General features: G+C 46.2%; 1 protein-coding gene across 3 annotated transcripts in view; it reads left to right on the forward strand.

Annotated features, from left to right (window-relative positions):
- The window catches only part of LOC147106611 (N-acetyl-beta-glucosaminyl-glycoprotein 4-beta-N-acetylgalactosaminyltransferase 1-like), a 950756-nt gene that overhangs the window by 916532 nt on the left and 11127 nt on the right, over window positions 1-23097 (forward strand). For 2 of the 3 annotated variants that reach the window (XM_086007621.1, XM_086007623.1), the window contains exons 18-19: window positions 18743-18896; window positions 22875-23001. In XM_086007621.1, coding sequence (XP_085863747.1) covers window positions 18743-18896; window positions 22875-23001 — 281 coding nt within the window. Of the gene's footprint in view, window positions 1-18742; window positions 18897-22874; window positions 23002-23097 lie in introns of those variants that run through there. The other variant, XM_086007622.1, reaches the window with a different exon arrangement.

Here is a 23097-nt window from a genome sequence, read left to right on the forward strand (position 1 = left end):
ACTCAGTGAAATGTAAAACATTCCCTTTCCCTGCTATTTTGTTTGATTTATTCCTCTCACTAGCTGTATAGCTGGAAATTTCAACTGTTAATCAATGAATAATAGAACAGTGTTCCCAGATGGTGCTCGGTCTATCCCTGTATATTTCAGTTTTTCTTGTACTTTCGAGATCATTTCCTTGTATTCCTGTAATATTTGTCATGTGTTCATGACAATGATATCGCTTTATTTTTCTGTGTTGACCCCTCCTTTCTGGGTTTATGCCTCATTCCTACCTTTGCCATCTCTCGGCCTCTGCTTCACACTTTCGCTTCCATCTCCAGGCATCACAATCTCATTCCCATCTCCAGGCCCTTGACTCACAATCTCATTCCCATCTCCAGGCCCTTGACTCACAATCTCATTCCCATCTCAAGGCCCTCGACTCACAATCTCATTCCCATCTCAAGGCCCTCGACTCACAACCTCATTCCCATCTCCAGGCATCACAATCTCATTCCTATCTCCAGGCCCTCGACTCACAATCTCATTCCCATCTCCAGGCATCACAATTCTCCCTTCCCATCTCCAGGCCCTTGACTCACAATCTCATTCCCATCTCCAGGCATCACAATCTCATTCCCATCTCCAGGCCCTTGACTCACAATCTCATTCCCATCTCCAGGCCCTTGACTCACAATCTCATTCCCATCTCCAGGCCCTCGACTCACAATCTCATTCCCATCTCCAGGCCCTTGACTCACAATCTCATTCCCATCTCCAGGCCCTTGACTCACAATCTCATTCCCATCTCCAGGCCCTTGACTCACAATCTCATTCCCATCTCCAGGCCCTTGACTCACAATCTCATTCCCATCTCCAGGCATCACAATCTCATTCCTATCTCCAGGCCCTCGACTCACAATCACATTCCCATCTCCAGGCCCTTGACTCACAATCTCATTCCCATCTCCAGGCCCTTGACTCACAATCTCATTCCCATCTCAAGGCCCTTGACTCACAATCTCATTCCCATCTCCAGGCATCACAATCTCATTCCTATCTCCAGGCCCTCGACTCACAATCTCATTCCCATCTCCAGGCATCACAATTCTCACTTCCCATGTCCAGGCCCTTGACTCACAATCTCATTCCCATCTCCAGGCATCACAATCTCATTCCCATCTCCAGGCCCTTGACTCACAATCTCATTCCCATCTCCAGGCATCACAATCTCATTCCCATCTCCAGGCCCTTGACTCACAATCTCATTCCCATCTCCAGGCCCTTGACTCACAATCTCATTCCCATCTCCAGGCCCTTGACTCACAATCTCATTCCCATCTCCAGGCATCACAATCTCATTCCCATCTCCAGGCCCTTGACTCACAATCTCATTCCCATCTCCAGGCCCTTGACTCACAATCTCATTCCCATCTCCAGGCATCACAACCTCATTCCCATCTCCAGGCCCTTGACTCACAATCTCATTCCCATCTCCAGGCATCACAATCTCATTCCCATCTCCAGGCCCTTGACTCACAATCTCATTCCCATCTCCAGGCCCTCGACTCACAATCTCATTCCCATCTCAAGGCCCTCGACTCACAATCTCATTCCCATCTCCAGGCATCACAATCTCATTCCCATCTCCAGGCCCTCGACTCACAATCTCATTCCCATCTCCAGGCCCTCGACTCACAATCTCATTCCCATCTCCAGGCCCTTGACTCACAATCTCATTCCCATCTGCAGGCCCTTGACTCACAATCTCATTCCCATCTCCAGGCCCTCGACTCACAATCTCATTCCCATCTCCAGGCCCTTGACTCACAATCTCATTCCCATCTCGAGGTACTTGACTCACAATCTCATTCCCATCTCCAGGCCCTCGACTCACAATCTCATTCCCATCTCCAGGCCCTCGACTCACAATCTCATTCCCATCTCCAGGCCCTCGACTCACAATCTCATTCCCATCTCCAGGCCCTTGACTCACAATCTCATTCCCATCTCCAGGCCCTTGACTCACAATCTCATTCCCATCTCCAGGCCCTCGACTCACAGTCTCATTCCCATTTCTGGGCTTCTGCCTTATTTCCTTCTGTTCCCACTTCTAGGCCTTGCTTCCTTCTAATTTAATTTGAGCTATGGAGGATGAGCGTGCCTAAAACTTCTTCCATCTTTTCGGGAAGTGGCTTGTTTTTTCTTCGTAACTTCCCTAATAGTGTGATCCAGGTTGGTAGTTCACCAGGTGGGTAACCTGGTGCATTAACCTATAACCTACTCTTATATAGCACTACCCATTACTTTACTAATACGCTGCCCCACTAGCCTGCAATTTAAACGTTTCTTTTAAGAATGAATACCATCAAAAAAACTCCTTCAAAATTAAATTGTATATATTACATTTGAATGAAAATCAGATCTATTTCTATATTCATCCCACATGCTGGATACAATCGGTAATGACTAATAACTGATCTAATGGACTGTGACTGGACTTGAGAAATCTGTTTTTTCTAATTCATTATATACTGCCAGTTACTGAAAGGGATGAGATTCCAACAACCCTGCCCTATGTGAACTCCTAACAATTTGCTAAGCTGGATGTATTACTTGAAGAATTCCCTGTCCCACTGACTCTTTCCACAAATGTGAATCAGACTCCTTCACTTGTGTAACCTTAAAATGACTGTAGTTGTAATACTTGCCTGGTCCAGATGGCTTGCATCCCAGGTTGCTAAGGGAATTGGGGGAGGAGGTAGCGGAAGGGCTTGCCATAATTTTCCAATCTTCCCTAGATGCGGGGGAGGTGCCGGAGGATTGGAAAGTGGCAACGGTGACACTATTGTTCAAGAAAGGGTATAAGGACAATCCTAGTAACTACAGGCCGGTCAGTTTACCATCAGTGGTGGGTAAAGTTTTAGAAACAATAATCAAGGAAAAAATTAACAGGCACTTGGAGAGGTTTAAGCTAATCAAGGAGAGCCAACATGGATTTGTAAAAGGCAGATCATGTTTGACTAATCTAATTGAATTTTTTGATGAAGTAACAGGGAGGATCGATGAAGGGAATGCAATGGATGTTGTCTACATGGGATTTCAGAAGGCATTTGACAAAGTACCACATAGAAGGCTGGTTAACAAAATTGAGGCTCATGGAATAGGTGGGTCAGTGGCAGCTTGGATAAGGAATTGGCTTAAGGATAGAAAACAGCGAGTTGTGGTAAATGGCTGTTTTTCAGACTGGAGGATGGTAGACATTAGTGTTCCCCAAGGGTCAGTGCTGGGGGCCACTGCTTTTTTTGACATATATAAAATGACCTGGATATTGAAATTTAGAGTAGAATTTCTAAATTTGCCGATGACACCAAACTTGGGGGTGTGGCAAACAGTGAGGTTGATACCAATCGATTGCAACAGGACATAGAAAAGCTAGCAGAATAAGCAGACATGTGGCAGATGGAATTTAATACAGAGAAGTGTGAGGCGATGCATTTGTGGTAGAAGGAACAGGGAGAGGCAACTTACACTTAATGGCACAGTTTTAAAGAGTGTGCAGGGACAGAGGGACCTGGGAGTTAATGTGCATAGGTCCCTGAAGGTGGCAGGACATATTGAGAAAGTGGTTAGCAAAGCATAGTGATCTTGGGTTTCATAAATAGAGGTATTGAGTACAAAAGTAGAGAAGTTATGCAGAACCTTTATAAAGTGCTGGTTAGGCCACAACTGGAGTATTGCATCCAGTTCTGGTCACCACACTTTAGGAAGCCCTTGAGAGGGTGCAGAGGAGATTTACCAGAATGGTTCCGGGGATGGGGGATCTTAGCTACAAGGACCGGTTGGAGAAGCTGGATTTGTTTTCATTCGAGCAAAGGAGGTTGAGGGGTGATTTGATAGAGGTGTACAAGATTATGACGGGTTTGGATAGGCTAGACGGGGAAAGGCTGTTCCCACAAGTTGATGGTACAAGGACTAGGGGACACAGATTTAAGGTTTTGGGTAAGAGATACAGGGGGATGTGAGGAAAAACTTTTTTACGCAGTGAGTGGTGATGACCTGGAGCTCGCTGCCGATGGAAGTGGTGGAAGCGGAGACACTCAATGTTTTCAAGGGGAGACTGGATAGGCACTTGAGGGAGATAAGCTTGCAGGGCTACAGGGATAGAGTGGGGGAATGGGACTGACTGGATTGCTCTACAGAGAGCCGGCACGGATTCGATGGGCCAAATGGCCTCCTTCTGTGCCATTATTATTCTATGACGCATTGACACCGAGCTATCAAATAAGGATCCTGCTCTGATGCTGCCTGAATCCTGGCATTGCTTCTGCCTCCTATTATACAGTAAATAAAGAACAACCAAAACAGGCAAAGCTCACAGTACATCGTGCACTCTTCTCTTCTTAGGCAGTCCCTCGGAACCGAGGATGACTTGCTTCCACACTAAAAATGAGTTCGCAGGTGACTGATGAGTCCAATGTGGGACCTACAGCCTCTGTCACAGGTGGGGCAGACGGTGGTTGAAGGGGCGGGTGGGTGGGGTGCTTGGGTGGACGTGCGCTCCTTGCGCTGCCTGCGCTTGGCTTCCACTTGCTCCTGGCGAACACACTATGCCACTGCCCCTACACACTGCGCTTCATACACTTTACATAGAATTACATAGAGTGTACAGCACAGAAACAGGCCATTCGGCCCAACAGGTCAATGCCTGTGTTTATGCTCCACACATGCCTCCTCCCACCTCTCTTCATCTAACCCTATCAACATAACCTTCTATTACTTTCTCCTTCATGTGTTTATCTAGCTACCATTTAAATGTATCTATGCTATTCGACCTCAACTACTTGTGGTAGCGAGTTCCACATTCTAACCACTCTCTGGGCAAAGAAGTTTTTCCTGAATTCCCTATTGGATTTATTAGTGACTATATTATATATACGGCCCCTAGTTCTGGTCTCCCCCACAAGTGGAAAGTTCTTCTCTATGTCTACTCTATCAAACCCTTTCATATTCATAAAGACCGCTGCCAGGTCACCCCGCAGATTTCTCTTTTCTAGAGAAAACAGCCCCAGCCTGTTCAATCTTTCCTCATAGGTATAACCCCTCAGTTCTGGTATCACCCTTGTAAATCTTATTTTGCACTTTCTTCAGTGACTCTATATCCTTTTTATAATATGGAGATTAGAACTGTGTGCAGTACTCTTAAGTGTGGTCTGACCAAGGTTCTATACAAGTTTAACATAACTTCTCTGCTTTTCAATTCTGTCCCTCTAGAAATGAACCCCAGTGCTTTGTTTGCTCTTTATATGGCCTTATTAACCTGCATCGCTACTTTTAGTGATTTGCGAATCTGTATCCCTAGAACCCTTTGCTCCTCTACTCCATTTAGACTCTTATTTTCCAAGGAGTATGTGACCTCCTTATTCTTCCGACCAAGATGCACCACCTCATATTTACCTATATTGAAATTCATTTGCCAATTACATGCCCATTCTGCAAGCTTATTAATGTTGCCCTGTATTTTGTCGCAGTCTTCCTCAGTATTAACTACACCACCACCCCAATTTGGTGTTGTCCGCAAATTTTGAAATTGCACTTCCGATTCGCGAGTCAGAATCATTTATGTAAGTAGTGAACAACAGTGATCCCAGCACCGATCCTTGTGGAACACCACTTGCCACCTTTTGCCAGCCTGAGTAACTACCGTTAAACCCTACTCTCTGTTTCCTGTTTTGTAGCCAGCTAACTATCCATTCTGCTCCTTGTCCCCTGACTCCACATGCTCTGATTTTAGTCATGAGTCTACTATGTGGTACCTTATCGAAGGCCTTTTGAAAATCGAAATATACTCCATCTACTGCATTACCCTTATCACTGATTCATGCATTGCACCACTGTTCCACCCACTACACCTCGTGCACTGCTCCACTATTGTGCTGCACTCCTGCTGCTGCTGCATCTTTGGCTTGTGTTCAAACACCAAGATCGGCATCTGTGACCAAAATGCATGCCAGTTCAACCCTCACCTCAGTGCCTGCCAGTCAGTGATTGACCCATTACATAGGTCATCTGAGCAGATAAGTTCTAGTTGGTTGACCTTACATGGCGGGTCTCTAAGAAGCTGCTTGCAGATTCTCAGAAACAGGAATATCTTTTCTTGGGGAAGGCGCATACTTGTTCAGGGAGGGCGCATTTAATATTTGACCTCAAGCTCAGAAGAACACACTGCCTCACACTACTGCACCAGTATACGTTCTTCCATTTCGTACACCAGCTTTCCATTATATTGCTGAATTACGAAACGTTTTCTGATGCAAGCGTAGTGCAGCAGGAACTTGGCTGGGACTGCACAAACGCATTTCACTTAGAACCCGTTACATTCGGCACAGAGAGGAGGCTTTTACCTGTTTGGCCTGGCCTGGACTCAACCCAACCCAACCCAGGTCATTGGAAGCAAAAGCCTAGTATTTTAAATCACTTCATTGTCAGCTGTAGCTCAGTGGGTAGCACACTCTCGCCTCTGAGTCAGAAGGTTGTGGTTTCACAGTCCCAGAGTCCAGAGACTTACGCACATAATAATGACACTCCAGTGCAGTACTGAGGGAGTGCTGCCCTCTCATAGTGGATGTAGAAGATCCCACAGCACTATTTGAAGAAGAGCAGCGGGATTCCCCTGGTGTCCTGGCCAATATTTCTCTCTCAACTAACAACACTAAAACAGATTATCTGGTCGTTATCACCTTGCTGTTTGTGGATCTTGCTGTGCCACATTTCCCAATATTACAACAGTGACTACATTTCAAAAGTACTTAATTGGTTGTAAAGCGCTTTGGGACGTCCTGAGGTCATGAAAGGTGCCACATAAATGCAAACTCTTTCATTAGCCAGTCCCTTTATCTTCTCCTTCTCACTTGCACTTAGCCATCTTGCAGTGCTTTGAGCCAGTAGGGAGTAAAGGTACAGTATTTTACTTACTATGCCAGCCAGTACTGCAATGAAACATCAGTGGCCGTTGTCCAAATGTAACAAACTAGCAAGGGTGCTGAATAACAAAAATCAGAGATAAAAAGCAGGGTGCGGAAGTGCTGAGGGGATGTTTTAACTGCTTGGAAGTTTTTTGTTGTATGGGGAGAGGTCACGTATGCAGTGTCCTTATGTCATCAGTAAAGTCTTTAAAGGAACACCATCTCTTTGTGTTTATCCCGTTGTTAACCAATGGTGGAATGATGAAAATCAGGGTGCGCAAGAGGCCAGAATTGAAGGAGCGCAGAGATCTCATAGGCTTGTGGGGCTGGAGGAGATTAGAGAGATGGGGAAGGGGCGAGGCCATGGAGGGATTTGAAAACAAGGATGAGAATTTCGAAATCGAGGCATTGCTTAACCAGGAGCCAATGTAGGTCAGCGAGCGCAGGGGTGATGGGTGAACGGGACTTGGTGCGAGTTAGGACACGGGCAACCGAGTTTTGGATGACCTCAAGTTTACGTAGGGTGGAATGTGGGAGGCCGACCAGGAGAACATTGGAATAGTCGAGTCTAGAGGTAACAAAGGCGTGGTCGAGCTGAGGCGGGGGCAGAGACGGGTGGAAGTAGGCGGTCATGGTGATGTCTCGGATAAGCTCAGCTCAGGGTCAAATAGGACACCAATGTTACGAACAGTCTGGTTCAGCCTCAGAATATGTCATAACCTTACACAGCAGTCTTGCCAATGCCGAGGGGTAAATTAAGCCCCGTCACCCAACATAAATCTAATTCCATCTCACCCGGAGAGAAAGCAGAAAGTAATTTGGTTCGATAAAGAGGCAGAGTAAGCGTGAAATTGGATGAGACTGAGAGAAAGTAACATAGAACCTTGAAAAGTGAGGGCAAACAACTGAAAGGCAGTGAAATAAATCATTACAATTTATATTTTGATTTCAGAAATAGATACAAAGCAGCTTTAACCTGGAGAGGAAGGTGGCTAGCTCAATACTGTATTGTAAAATTCACTTTAAGTGTACAGTTAACATTCTAAATGGAATCATAGAAAAGAGCACCCCCTGGTGGCTTAGTGAGTAAATGCACCTTTCCATTTCGCAAATGCACAAATGGAATGATGTGAACTTCAGAGGATGCATTGTTTCATCACTTGTATGTGACATTGTTGTAACAGAATAAAAACAGAGTGCTCTCATGACTACAAATAAAAAAAGGTTTGCCCAATGTGCTTTCATGAAGCCAGTACCTCTTTAAGTAAACATTGCTGATTCCAGTGGCAGAACTGACTCGGAGGAGATGTTGAACCTAATGGTGCAGAGTAATGAATGTTAACATGTACACAGCTAAATTGCTGAAGCATCCCTGGGTTAATTACTGGATTGGTGCTGATATTAATTCGACTCCTTCACACTCTGTGTTCAGTAACTCTACTGCGAGTTCCCCAATGAGATCAACAATGCTCTTTAAACAAAAAAAAACTTGGAAAAAGTTAATCAAAGGGGAAGTAACTAAAGATGCACTTACTTAACTAATCAGAATTTTTGCGAACCATTTGAGCTTTAATAAGAGATCTTTCAATGGAAAAAGTGAATAATCCAAGTCTCCTATTGTAACTCTCTCAGGACTCACTTTAAGTTCTCCTTCAGTTAACTCCCTCCTACAGTCTAAAGGCTTTTAAAACCCAGTTGGGCATCATTCTATTTTTTGCATGACCTTTTACTCCCTCCTCCAATTTTCAAACCGGACAATAACATCAATGTAACTGAGGCTTGGTCCACAAGGAAAGAGTTACCAGGACATGATTCTCCCCTCAGCACTCAGTTGGATTACTTTTCACTTTCTGTAGTGGCAGATAACCGACAGTCACAGATCGGCTGCCCATTCGACACTCCAACCAATTATCCCGTCCATTGACTTCAAAAGTAATTTTACTTTTGCTCCATTTTCCCCTGTAAACTCTCTTTTCTCAATTCCTTACTCTGTCCCTAGATGAAGGTGGGGCCTGGACACCTGTTACTAAACCCCCACCAGTACCTATCCATGATCAGAGGCCAGGGGCATCCAGCGAGGGTCTCGACCTGTCGGAAGAACAAGGAGGAGCTGCCAAGTGTAGGATAATATATTCACCTCAGCCTTGTGACAGTGCAGAGTGGTGCTAAATCTATCACTGTAAAGGTTTCATTGAATCTAGCACTGTAGAAGTACAGTGTGAATCTCGCACTGTCACTGTACAGTATCAACAAACATAGTACAGTAGGTGCACATCCTGAATCTACTGCTGTAGATCTACAGTATAAAACCTAATACTGTAGATATACTGCACGAATCTAGAGCGAATGGTGTAGTGTGAATCTGGTACTGTAAATCCACAGTGTGACTGGATGTATTGTAGATGCACTGTGTGAATCTAGTACCGTGTCTACAGTGTAAACCTAGTACAGTACTGTAAATTCACAGCAGAAATCTCGAGCTGTTGATGCACAGTGCAAATCTAGGTCTGTAAATACACAGTGGGAATCTAGTTCTGTAAATACACAGTGGGAATCTAGTTCTGTAAATACACAGTGGGAATCTAGGTCTGTAAATACACAGTGGGAATCTAGTTCTGTAAATACACAGTGGGAATCTAGGTCTGTAAATACACAGTGGGAATCTAGGTCTGTAAATACACAGTGGGAATCTAGGTCTGTAAATACACAGTGGGAATCTAGGTCTGTAAATACACAGTGGGAATCTAGGTCTGTAAATACACAGTGGGAATCTAGTTCTGTAAATACACAGTGGGAATCTAGGTCTGTAAATACACAGTGGGAATCTAGTTCTGTAAATACACAGTGGGAATCTAGGTCTGTAAATACACAGTGGGAATCTAGGTCTGTAAATACACAGTGGGAATCTAGTTCTGTAAATACACAGTGGGAATCTAGGTCTGTAAATACACAGTGGGAATCTAGGTCTGTAAATACACAGTGGGAATCTAGTTCTGTAAATACACAGTGGGAATCTAGGTCTGTAAATACACAGTGGGAATCTAGGTCTGTAAATACACAGTGGGAATCTAGTTCTGTAAATACACAGTGGGAATCTAGGTCTGTAAATACACAGTGGGAATCTAGGTCTGTAAATACACAGTGGGAATCTAGGTCTGTAAATACACAGTGGGAATCTAGGTCTGTAAATACACAGTGGGAATCTAGGTCTGTAAATACACAGTGGGAATCTAGGTCTGTAAATACACAGTGGGAATCTAGGTCTGCAAATACACAGTGGGAATCTAGGTCTGTAAATACACAGTGGGAATCTAGGTCTGTAAATACACAGTGGGAATCTAGGTCTGTAAATACACAGTGGGAATCTAGGTCTGTAAATACACAGTGGGAATCTAGGTCTGCAAATACACAGTGGGAATCTAGGTCTGTAAATACACAGTGGGAATCTAGGTCTGTAAATACACAGTGGGAATCTAGTTCTGTAAATACACAGTGGGAATCTAGGTCTGTAGTGTCAGCTGTGGCTCAGTTGGTAACACTCTGAGTCAGAAGGTTGTGGGTTCAAGTCCCACTCCAGAGACATGAGCACAAAAATCTAGGCTGACACTCCAATGCAGTACTGAGGGAGTGCTGCATTGTCAGAGGTGCCGTCTTTTGGATGAGACGTTAAACCGAGGCCCTGTCTACACTCTCAGGTGGACGTACAAGCTCCCATGGCACTATTTCGAAGAAGAGTTATCCCCGGTGTCCTGGCCAATATTTATCCCTCAATCAATATCACAAAAACAGATTATCTGATCATTATCACATTGCTGTTTGTGGAAGCTTGCTCTGCGCAAATTGGCTGCTGCGTTTCCTACATTACAACAGTGACTACACTCCAAAAATACTTCATTGGCTGTAAAGCGCTTTGGAACGTTCTGAGGTCATGAAAGGCGCTTTAAAAATATAAATCTTTCTTTCACAGTGTAAATTCAGTACTGCACCTCTACAGTGTCAATCTGTTACTGAAAATGCACAGTCTGAATCTAGCATTGTAGGTCTAATATATAAATTTAGTGGTGCAGATACACAGCATGAATGTAGAACTATAGATACAGTGTAAATTTAATATAATTGATTCAGACTATCAACCTGGCACTGTAGATGCTCAATGTGAATGTAGTACTGTAGATACAGTATAACTGTAATGCTAGATGCACAATGTCTTCTTCTTAGGCAGTCCCTCGGAACTGAGGATGACTTGCTTCCACATTAGAAATGAGTTTGCAGGTGACTGATGAGTCCAATGTGGGACCTACAGACTCTGTCACAGGTGGGGCAGACGGTGGTTGAAGGGACGGGTGGGTGGGGTGCTTGGGTTGACGTGCGCTCCTTGCGCTGCCTGCGCTTGGCTTCCGCTTGCTCCCGGCGAAGAGACTTGAGGTGTTCGGCGCCTTCCCGGATGCTTCTCCTCCACTTTGTGCGGTCTTGAGCCAGGGATTCCCAGGTGTCGGTGGGGATGTTACACTTTTTCAAGGAGGCTTTGAGGGTGTCCTTGAAGCATTTCCTCTGCCCACCTGGAGCTGTCTTACCGTGCTGGAGCTCCGAGTAGAGCGCTTGTTTTGGGAGCCTCGTATCGGGCATGCGGACAATGTGACCCGTCCATCGGTGCTGATTGAGCGTGGTCAAAGCTTTGACCTGAGCAAGAACACTGACGTTGGTGCGCCTGTCCTGCCAATGGATATGCAGGATCTTGCGGAGGCAGCGTTGGTGGTATCTCTCCAATGCTTTGAGGCACCTGCTGTATATGGCCCATGTCTCTGAGGCATACAGCAGGGTGGGTATCACTGCTGCTCTGTAGACCATGAGCTTAGTGCCGGGTTTGAGGTCCTGGTCTTCAAACACTCTCTTCCTCAGGTGACCGAAGGCTGCACTGGCACACTGAAGGCGGTGTTGGACTTCGTCGTCAACGTCTGCCCTTGTTGACAGTAGGCTCCCGAGGTATGGAAAGTGGTCCACGTTGTCCAAGGCCTTATCGTGAATTTTGATAATCGTGGGGCAGTACTGTGTGGCGGGGGCAGGTTGGTAGAGGACCTTTGTTTTCCGGATGTTTAGTGTAAGGCCCATGCTCTCGTACACTTCAGTGAAGGTGTTGACGATGGTTTGGAGTGCAATCTCCGAGTGAGCGCAGACGCAAGCGTCGTCTGCATACTGTAATTCGATGATAGAGGATGGGACAACCTTGGATCTGGACTGGAGGCGACGGAGGTCGAACAGTTTCCCATTTGTTCTGTAAATTAGCTCCACTCCAGCGGGGAGCTTACTGAGGGTGAGATGGAGCATTGCAGCAAGGAAGATCGAGAAGAGCGTTGGTGCGATGACACAGCCGTGTTTGACCCCGGTTCATACGTGAATGAGGTCTGTGGTGGAACCATTGGCCAGGATCACGGCTTGCATGTCGTCGTGAAGCAGGCGGAGGATGGTGACAAACTTTTGAGGGCAGCCCAATGTACAGTAAATGTAGTACACCAGATGTCCAGTATGAATCTTGGACTGTTTTGCTTCTTTGCCTAGTGGTTCCCCTTCGTGACTATGTATGATGCGTATCTCCTACCACCTAATCTAGTGCTCATTCTAGGTGCTATTCTAGTAGGATAAGTAAGCACGGTGGCTGGCTAATGCAGGACACTGAGGGAATATTTAGTAGCAGAGGCATGGCAAGAATAGACACAGATAAAGGAGCTGACTCCAGGCACCACCACATCCATGCCACCCAGTTGTTTCATTCCAACCCATGCAGAGCCCAAGTTGCAAAACCCTGGTAAACCAGACATTAGTAACCTGACCTATGGATTGGTGCACTACAGACTGGCTGACCTGGCAGGTGCCACCTGATGCAGTCAAACACGATTGCACAGGTGCAGCCAGTGGAGTCTTTCATACTAGCGGAGGCACCTGTCACTGAGTGTCTCCTGGAATGGAGCTGGCTCTTTATCTCCTTCTGCTGGGTCACGAGACAGTCCAGCAACTTCTAGCGCCATGCCTGATGCTGTGATGGCTGTCTGGACTGGCCCGCATCTCTGGCTCTGTATGGGTCACCGAGCAGGGCTGCTGTGGGGCACAGGCTTTGTGTCGGCCACCGACAGCTCATTTATTCCTGTCCACTCCTCCCATGCTCCTTGGGTGGGACTAATTGGAGCTCTTTCAAAGAGCTGGCACAGGCACGATGGGCCGAATGGTCCCCTTCTGTGCTGTAAAATACTATGGGGCGAATTTTAACCTAAAAGAATGGATGGGTTTGGAGTGTGGGGGTAGTTAAATTGTTAAAGATGGGATTCTGACCTGAACCGGCCTCCAAACCGCTCACTTCCGGTTTTAACAGAGGCGGGCAGGCAACCCGCTCCCAGGAGGCGAGATGTCACTTTAAATATTATAATGAAGCTGGAAGCCTCTTTTTTAACCTCCATTTTTGTTTTTAACTGCATGTGGACGGGTTTTCCGCACTTTGTAAAACCCAGCAGTTACAGTAAGGTGGGGACTGCTGGATCCAGGAGGTAAGTGACTTTACACCTACCTCCTGGATCCAGGGTCCCTGCCTAGGTCACGAGGCCTCCGATCACCCCCCAGGTCTCCCACCCCCGCCCACCCACCGATGGTACTGAGGCTGGCCACTACCCTCCGGTGACTGGCCACGATCTTCTCTTCACCACCCCAATCCCTGCTCACTCCCCCCCCCCACCCCCCCCCCCCGATCCTATTAACAGCCCGGCCCGATCCCCGACCGGCCCCCACCCCAGCCCCCATGTAATTCCCTCCCTCCCTCCTCTGTGTGGCTTAGTGCCGCAGGTCTACCCGCCCACAGCCAGCCTCTCACTCTGGCTATCTGCGGGCCGGAAACCGAGGCCTCGTATGCAAATCAGGCCCTGCTGTTAAAATCGTCAGGGCCTGCGGGAAACCCGGAAGGCCGGGTTTCCCGACCACTTTGGAGTCCCCCCCCCCCCCCCCCCCACCCTCAACCCACCCTTCTCCTTAAAATCCAGCCCTATGATTCTTTGACATGATTTGTTGAATATTACAGTAAATGTGCAGTATAATAGGCTTAAATACCTTCTGCTATGATTAAGTATTGCACTGGCATTCATTTCTGTACATTGATAATGAATGGTACCAGGAGGAGGAAATAGTGAAGCAACGTGACAAGACAAATATTTCCATTTAGATTTGTTTTTGTTCCAACAAAGCTGTATGTAAATTAAGCATTCTGTGTGCTTACTGGCAACGGAGGAAGTCAGGTTACAGACTTAATGGAAAAACTCTTCAGGATGCGTTTGAGATCAATCATCACATTCAGAATATCTTCACTTCCATTTCTCAGAACAAGAAACATCTTATATTTGATCTGCTTGGTGATAAAGGCTGCTGTTGGACTAGACAACAATTACAAACTAGCCAGTGGCAGAAAGCACTCTAGTTTTTAATCAGTTTGAAACACCAGCCACTGTAGCTCTGTAAGAGAGTGTTTTATTCTCTGTGTTAATCAGCAGCTTATCCCCATGTCCTCATTGGTGTGTCCATTAAGTATGTTCTCTTTCTGATATCTGATTCTTCCCTGTCAAATAAACAGTGCCTAACGGCCGTGTCACTGCCGAGGACTGATGACACTGCTCTTGGTCGGACTCTGCAGACTCCTAACTCCCCACTGCAAGTCTGACTGGAGCCACTGTTTCCGCTGTCAAACCAGTTCTGTAGCTCTGCTTCAGCTAAATCTGCAGTCAGTCTCCCCACCCCTGGACTGACTGCAGTCAGACTCCCCACCCCTGGACTGACTGCAGTCAGACTCCCCACCTCTGGACTGACTCTACAGTCAGACTCCCCACCCCTGGACTCACTCTACAGTCAGACTCCCCACCCCTGGACTCACTCTACAGTCAGACTCCCCACCCCTGGACTGACTGCAGTCAGACTCCCCACCCCTGGACTGACTCTACAGTCAGAATCCCCACCCCTGGACTGACTGCAGTCAGACTCCCCACCCCTGGACTGACTCTACAGTCAGACTCCCCACCCCTGGACTGACTCTACAGTCAGACTCCCCACCCCTGGACTGACTCTACAGTCAGACTCCCCACCCCTGGACTCACTCTACAGTCAGACTCCCCACCCCTGGACTCACTCTACAGTCGGACTCCCCACCCCTGGACTGACTCTACAGTCAGACTCCCCACCCCTGGACTGACTCTACAGTCAGTCTCCCCACCCCTGGACTCACTCTACAGTCGGGCTCCCCACCCCTGGACTCACTCTACAGTCGGACTCCCCACCCCTGGACTGACTCTACAGTCAGACTCCCCACCCCTGGACTGACTCTACAGTCAGACTCCCCACCCCTGGACTGACTCTACAGTCAGACTCCCCACCCCTGGACTGACTCTACAGTCAGACTCCCCACCCCTGGACTCACTCTACAGTCAGCCTCCCCACCCTTGGACTCACTCTACAGTCAGACTCCCCACCCCTAGACTGACTACAGTCAGACTCCCCACCCCTGGACTGACTGCAGTCAGTCTCCCCACCCCTGGACTGACTGCAGTCAGACTCCCCACCCCTGGACTGACTGCAGTCAGACTCCCCACCCCTGGACTGACTCTACAGTCAGACTCCCCACCCCTGGACTGACTGCAGTCAGACTCTACAGTCAGACTCCCCACCCCTGGACTGACTCTACAGTCAGACTCCCCACCCCTGGAATGACTCTACAGTCAGACTCCCCACCCCTGGACTGACTTTACAGTCAGACTCCCCACCCCTGGACTGACTCAACAGTCAGTCTCCCCACCCCTGGACTGACTCTACAGTCAGTCTCCCCACCCCTGGACTCTCTCTACAGTCAGACTCCCCACCCCCTGGACTGACTGCAGTCAGACTCCCCACCCCTGGACTGACTGTAGTCAGATTCCCCACCCCTGGACTGACTCTACAGTCAGACTCCCCACCCCCTGGACTGACTCTACAGTCAGACTCCCCACCCCTGGACTGACTGCAGTCAGACTCCCCACCCCTGGACTGACTCTACAGTCAGACTCCCCACCCCTGGACTCACTCTACAGTCAGACTCCCCACCCCTGGACTGACTTTGCAGTCAGACTCCCCACCCCTGGACTGACTTTATAGTCAGACTCCCCACCCCTGGACTGACTCTACAGTCAGACTCCCCACCCCTGGACTGACTCTACAGTCAGACTCCCCACCCCTGGACTCACTCTACAGTCAGACTCCCCACCCCTGGACTGACTTTACAGTCAGACTCCCCACCCCTGGACTCGCTCTACAGTCAGACTCCCCACCCCTGGACTGACTCTACAGTCAGACTCCCCACCCCCTGGACTGACTCTACAGTCAGACTCCCCACCCCTGGACTAACTGCAGTCAGACTCCCCACCCCTGGACTCACTCTACAGTCAGTGTTCACATGGAATAACAATGCAAATATGTGCCTTCTGCTGCTCCTTGTGTTTGTTTTAAAACCTTCAGCTTGATCAGTACATAAAAACCATGGATCACATTTATCAATCTGTAATTTTTCTATCATATTAAATCTAAAAGACTAATACATAATTCTGAGACATCCTTCAGTATACTAAAATTCATTATTTTCTTACTTTTTGCTTTCAGTTCAACTTGGAAAAAAAAGAGATCAATAAACTGATCTTATTGTTCACTAGGTTTTGTTTTGTTCTGAATCATTATTAATATGTAGGGTGGGTGTCTGTCCAATGTTGGTGAGCACACACTCCTACATTGTGAAGTACTCCATTACCTTTCTGTCACCACTGGAAACTAATTTGCTATTTTCTCTATATCTATTTATACTGCAAAAAAAGTGTCTATTTATTCATGTGCCCACTTGTGTCTTCTCATTTACAAGCAATATAGCACCAAAAAGAGCCCCCCAAAAGTGTTTCACGAACAGTGACGCAGGAAATGAACTAAAAAGTCTGAATGATGCCTCTCTCGATCGGTGTCCATATCGCTTTGTGTCTCTTTCTCTCTATCTCTCTCTCAAAGAGAAGGATGCGTCACTGCTGTATGATGGGAAACTGCTGGCTCTGGGTTGCTTTGACAAATTCCTTTAACATTTCCACCTTCTGGAAAACTGTCCCTATCGGTAATACTGCATCTGCTGTGCTTGGCTGGAGTTTTGTGTTTACTTTCTATTTTGGTCTGGAAAGGAAATTATCTTTTCGAGCTACGTAAGATAGAGGAAGTAAATCCAGAACGCTACTTAAGATTAAACCACGACAGGAGGTTCAAGCTGACAAATGGCAAACATCAAAAAGTTCTTCACACAGACTGTTATGTGGAATGGACTTGGAAGAAAGTTGGTGGAGACAAAACTAGTTAAGAAACAGTTGCATGTTGTGATGGAAGCACTGTAAGTTAGTTCTGGATGGATGAGCTAGAATTGGTCACTTGGCCTTCCTCATCTAATGCAGCACAATAGAACCATTACCTTTAAAAGCCAAAAAATATAGCTTCCCGCCCCCCTCACTGGCCTAGTGGATAAGGCAACCCTGCCTACCAGTGTAGTGATATGATCATAAGGTACCAAATTCAATTCCTGAGCTGTGCTGAGTTAGCAGTGGGTGCTAAGATAGGCTTTACAACCCTGGGCTAGGGAGGGGAGAAAATCAGTTAGGGTTCCTACTCCTGATCACTGGTGCCCCCGGTGGAAGGTACCTGTGTGAATGTTAGGTGAGAATGTGATCAGGCTTTTTCTGTGATGCTCTTTACAGTTGACTAGCCTGCCGACAGTCTGTTTTGAGGTATACATACAAATAATGGGCAAGTTACCGCCCTATGGAGCCACCCCCATCACATTCAGGGAGGAGGCAAGGCTAAAAATATAATTGTAGGTCCTCCATGAGGGACAAGTTGGTAACAGCTGAGGGATCTACAATCATTGGGAGAGGCATAATCATTTCATTCTACAGTACAATGAAAATCATTTATTTTCCATAGCAGTTTTCAGCTGTACTGTAACTTACTATACTAGTCTCGCTGCCTCGCCCTCTGTATTTCTTTAAAGAAGGAAAGACTTGTATTCATATACATATCACCTTTCATGACCTTCCGGATGTCCCAAAGTGCTTTGCAATCAATGAAGTACTTTTGAAGTGCAGTTACTGTTGTAATGTAGGAAACATGGCAGTCTATTTGTGCACAGCAAGTTCCCACAAAAAGCAATGAAATAAATGATCAGATCATCTGGTTTAGGTGTTGGTTGAAGGATAAATGTTGGCCAGGACACAGGGAGAACTCCCCTGCTCTTCTTCGAATAGTACTGTGGGATATTTTACATCCACCTGAGTGGTTTAACATCTAATCCGAAAGACGGCACCTCCGACAGTGCAGCATTCCCTCAGTACTGCACTGGAGTATCAGCCTAGATTTTGTGCTCAAGTCTCAGGAGTGGGGCTTGAATCCACAGCCTTCTGACTCAGAGGCCAGAGCGCTACCCACTGAGCTGAGGCTTTATTCCACTTACTGGTGCTGAAGCTGTCATTTTCCCAGCTGTGCCCTGAATGAATGGCTGCTTGGAGCCAATGGAGAGTCCATGACCTTATGTACTTGATCTGTTGGAAGGAGCAGACTCAATGGGCACAATTATTTTTTCTTTCTCCAAACTACTGTACCTTTTTAACCTCGATCGTGTGCCAGTCGAGGATATTCCCTTTCCCTACCGGGACTAAAAGAGTTTTGAAATGTCTGTTATTATGGAATAACGTGATGTTGTTTCTGTCTCTCTCTTTCAGGACAGCCACACGGTTCTGTTCCTGTGTGATCTGCACATCCACTTCCCCATCAGCATCATAGACAATATCAGAAAGCACTGTATAGAAGGGAAACTGGCATATGCCCCTATCGTGATGCGATTGGGCTGCGGCAGCTCTCCCAGTGGGCCTGATGGTAAGTGATCTTCTGGCAGGCAGGCCACCTTCCATCTTAAGACCGCACGGCAGCATGTGGTTATCGTCACATGACTGGATGTCAAAGTTTACTTTCATTTGGCCACGCGCACACTATTTGAGTATATTCTTCCTTCGGAATAGTGGGGAGGGTCGTAGACTAAAATGCTGAAATTATTTCAGAAACAATTAGATATTGTGATGGAGGGGTCTGTAGATCCTTTCTGGATGAGTGAGCTGAATGGCTTTGTTCATCCATATCTCTCTCATGATTTACACTTTAATGATACGGAGGAGCTTTTTTTCCCCAAATTTGCCAACAGAAGGTTTTCCTCCCAGTAGGCCAGTTCAGGGCTCTCAGGGACTTGATTGTTCTCTTGAGGGATCCCAGCCAAGCGAAATTTACTGGGACAGATTGTGATGGCCATATTCACAGTCCCAACAGATTTGTTTATCAGAGCCTTCAGCTGCTCCCGTGCTGGTGCACGTCTATCACGACCCAGCTTATGACTTCACCTGGTGGTCACAGGAAAGTTCTTATAATGATTCTTCTACTTCAGCTGCCCCATAAGTAACACAAAAAAAGGCGTTTGCATTCTTGATCTAATTGAGGATCTTGCCTACAGAGGATCAGAGTGCAGGGCAAATGGACCTGGCCTAGTCTACTGGGCACATCAGCTGCTGAGGGCTGATGCTGGAAACTAGCCCTAGGTTACTTCCAATCCCATATCTTAAGACAGCTCAGTGTGCGTAGAGGCACAATGCAATGAAGTCCATGACATATATCGGGGGTGACTCTCTCACGACCCCTCTGCTTAAATTCAGCACAACCACTTTGCTGATCTCTGAGCAAGTGAGTAATCTCCATTTACAGTCTAGCAGGAATAAACAGAACAGCAGATCCTTTCTGCTGGGTTTTTTTTGTCTTGCAATACTCCTGTGCAGCGCCTTGGGATATTTTACGACGTTAAAGGCGCTATATAAATACAAGTTGTTGTTGTTGTTTCACCATCCATCCCCACAAGTGTAAAATTCACGAGGAGGTGAGTCAATCAGATATTCCAGGCCAGAATGCCTCTGGAGATGGATCTGTTTGCCTCTCCAGACAGCAGCGAACTCCTGTTTTTCTTCAGGGATGCAGGCTATTCGTATAAAGGTAATGTCCACACACTAAAATCCCACCCATCCATCCTCACAGGCTTGGATGAGTGTCACAGTACCGAGGGTTACGGAAATCTCAACAAGTTACTTGCTGCAGCCTAGGTCACAATGAGCTCATGCACAAGAGCAGGAACAGCAGATCACGTATTTGTGCCACTTGCATCAATTTAAAAGAAGTTAGGGAAGAGAGAGAGCAGAGGCACTATTAGATATATATAAAAATTCATTAGAAAAGGGTAACGTGCCAGAGGACTGGTGGACAGTGAATGTGATTCCTGTATTTAAAATGGGAGATAGAACAAGTCCAGGGAACTATCGACCAATTCGCTTAACGTGGGTGGTAGGAAAGATAATGGAATCCTTACTCAAAGATGTAATAGAAAAATATCTAGACCTGAAAATATAATAAAGAGTAGTCAACTCGGATTTTATTGAATTCTTTAAAGAAGTAACAGAAAGGGTAGATAAGGGTAATGCGATAGACGTAATATATTTGGATTTTCAAAAGGCCTTTGATAAGGTACCGCATAGTAGACTCATGATTAAGGTCAGAACATGTGAAGTCAGGTGGCAAGTAGCAAAATGGATAGCAAGCTGGCTACAAAACAGAGAGTGGGGTTAATGGTAGTTAATCAAGCTGGCAAAAGATGGCAAGTGGTATTCCACAAGGATCAGTGCTGGGACCACTGTTGATCACCATTTACATAAACGATTTGCACTCAGTAATCAGGCGTACAATTTCAAAATTTGCGGACGACACCAAATTGTGGGATGTAGTTAATACAGAGGAGGACTGCAATAAACTACAGGAAAACATTAATAAACTTGCAGGATGGCCATGTAATTGGCAAATTAACTTCAATATAGATAAGTGTGAGGAGGTACATTTTGATAGGAAGAATAAGGAGGCCACGTACTCCTTGGAAAATAAGTGTCTAAATGGGGTAGTGGAGCAAAGGGATCTGGGGGTACAGATATATAAATCACTAAAAGTAGTGACACACGTTAATAAGGCCACAAAAAAGGCAAACAAAGCACTGGAGTTCATTTCTAGAGGGATGGAATTGAAAAGCAGAGAAGTTATGTTAAACTTGTATAGAAGCTTGGTTCGACCATACTTGGAGTATTGTGAAAAGTTCTGGCCTCCATATTATTAAAAAGGATATAGAGGTACTGGAGAAGTGCAACAAAGATTTACTAGAATGATACCAGAAGTAAGAGGTTATACCTATCCGGGAAGATTGAACAGGCTGGGGCTCTTTTCTCTAGAAATGTATTAGACTGTTGCATTCAAGTGCAGTGGATCATATTTGGATTATTTTCTGCTATAGCTCATGAACGACAGACGCTGATGCTGTTTGGGGATTGATGAGCTTTCAGTCTGGCACTTTCTAATGTAGTGCTTATTCCAGCTGCAGAATTGTAATATTACACATTACAGCGAGGAAGCAGTTTTACAGGACAAGTGATTTATTATCCTGTACCTTCCTCATCTTTCTCTTACAGCCTGTGGCTCTAGTGTTTCATGACAGGCAGATAAGGAATCTCCTTCTGGCTGTAATTGCAGGTTTGCAGGATAGACTGCTAACGTGAAGAGTTCGGAACCTATTTTTTTGAAGCTGTTTCATTATCACAGAGTTAGACACAGAACAGACACAATTGGTGGGGAGAATTTCTTCAGTTACTTTTCCAATTAATATACTTGCTGCAAGTGGAGTGATCTCATTAAAGTGTCACCCCCCGTAATCTCAATTTGGTGCCGTCTAACCTTTACATTCCTGGTAACTAATAAAGATGCGACCGGATGGTGTCGGTTAATTTATTTTCAAAGCTTGAAATACAGACCCCGGAAATTAGCTTTGAAGATGCTCATCCATCCAAGACCCAATGGGAAGGGCCCAGTGAGACACCCAGCCATGCAAACCAGAAGGGTCCAGGTTTAATTTCCCCCATCTAAGCTGAGTTAGGGTGTGATAATTTGGTGATAATTGGGCTAAGTGCTCCATGGGCTAGTAAGGGGGGGTGGTGAATAGGATCCAAGCTACCTGTGTTGATGGCCATCCAATGACCCCTGTTGGAAGGTGCACATGCAGATGTTAGTTGAGAGCAGAATCAGGCTTGGCCTTGGTGTCCATATACAGGAAACTCTTTTTTATCCGGCACCGATGGGACCGACGTGGTGCCGGTTGATCAAAAAGTCCGGATTACAGAGAGGTATACTTACCAAGGTACGAGAGCCCTGTACACGGCCACAGGTGCAGGAGCCCTGTACACGGCACTTGTGCAGGAGTCCCAGTTACATGGCCACAGATCCAGGAGTCCCTGTTGCACGGCCACAGGTGCAGGAAACCCGGTTACACGACCACTAATATATAGTAAAACTTACCTGAACCTGCTCCTGAATTTTGCCGGTTAAGAGAGATTTCCGGATATTTAGGATATTTAAAAGAGAGTTTTATGTACTCAAATAGCCTGCTGAACCTCCATGTCAAGACTCACACGTGAGGAGTCGCCAATTGAGTGAGGTATCAGAGGGCGGATGGCACATGTAAAACCTTATCCCCTGCGAGGGGTCAACACCTTCAAGAGAAAACTTGAAAAACAAAAATTGAAGGTCCACATCCAGTTTTGTTGCTTTTACGTTGCCATATTGCCCACTTCACTTAGACACTGATGGACCATTATCAGCCAAGCTTGAAGTGCTCTACTGTCTGTGTGCCAGTTATAATTAGTCCATGAGCTTTCTTTGAGCAATTCCTTCACATCAAGATGAGTTCCCAAACATTGACCCCTCTTTTTCTTTTACTGCATCCTCAAGGGTACTGGGAAGTAAATGGGTTTGGACTGTTTGGTATCTTTAAAAGTGATTTTGACAAGATCGGAGGAATGAACACAGAAGAATTCCGGGACCGATGGGGCGGAGAGGATTGGGAGCTACTAGACAGGTAACGTCAGCAGAGAAAATGCATTTGCCTCATTTCTATCTTGTACGATCCTTTGATATTTTTCACTTTAAATTGATGTGTGCCGTCGCATTTTGA

This window comes from Somniosus microcephalus, chromosome 15 (genome assembly GCF_052327205.1).
Source record: "Somniosus microcephalus isolate GS21.2 chromosome 15, FLI_Smic_1.0, whole genome shotgun sequence".
NCBI classification, from domain to species: Eukaryota; Metazoa; Chordata; class Chondrichthyes; order Squaliformes; family Somniosidae; genus Somniosus; species Somniosus microcephalus.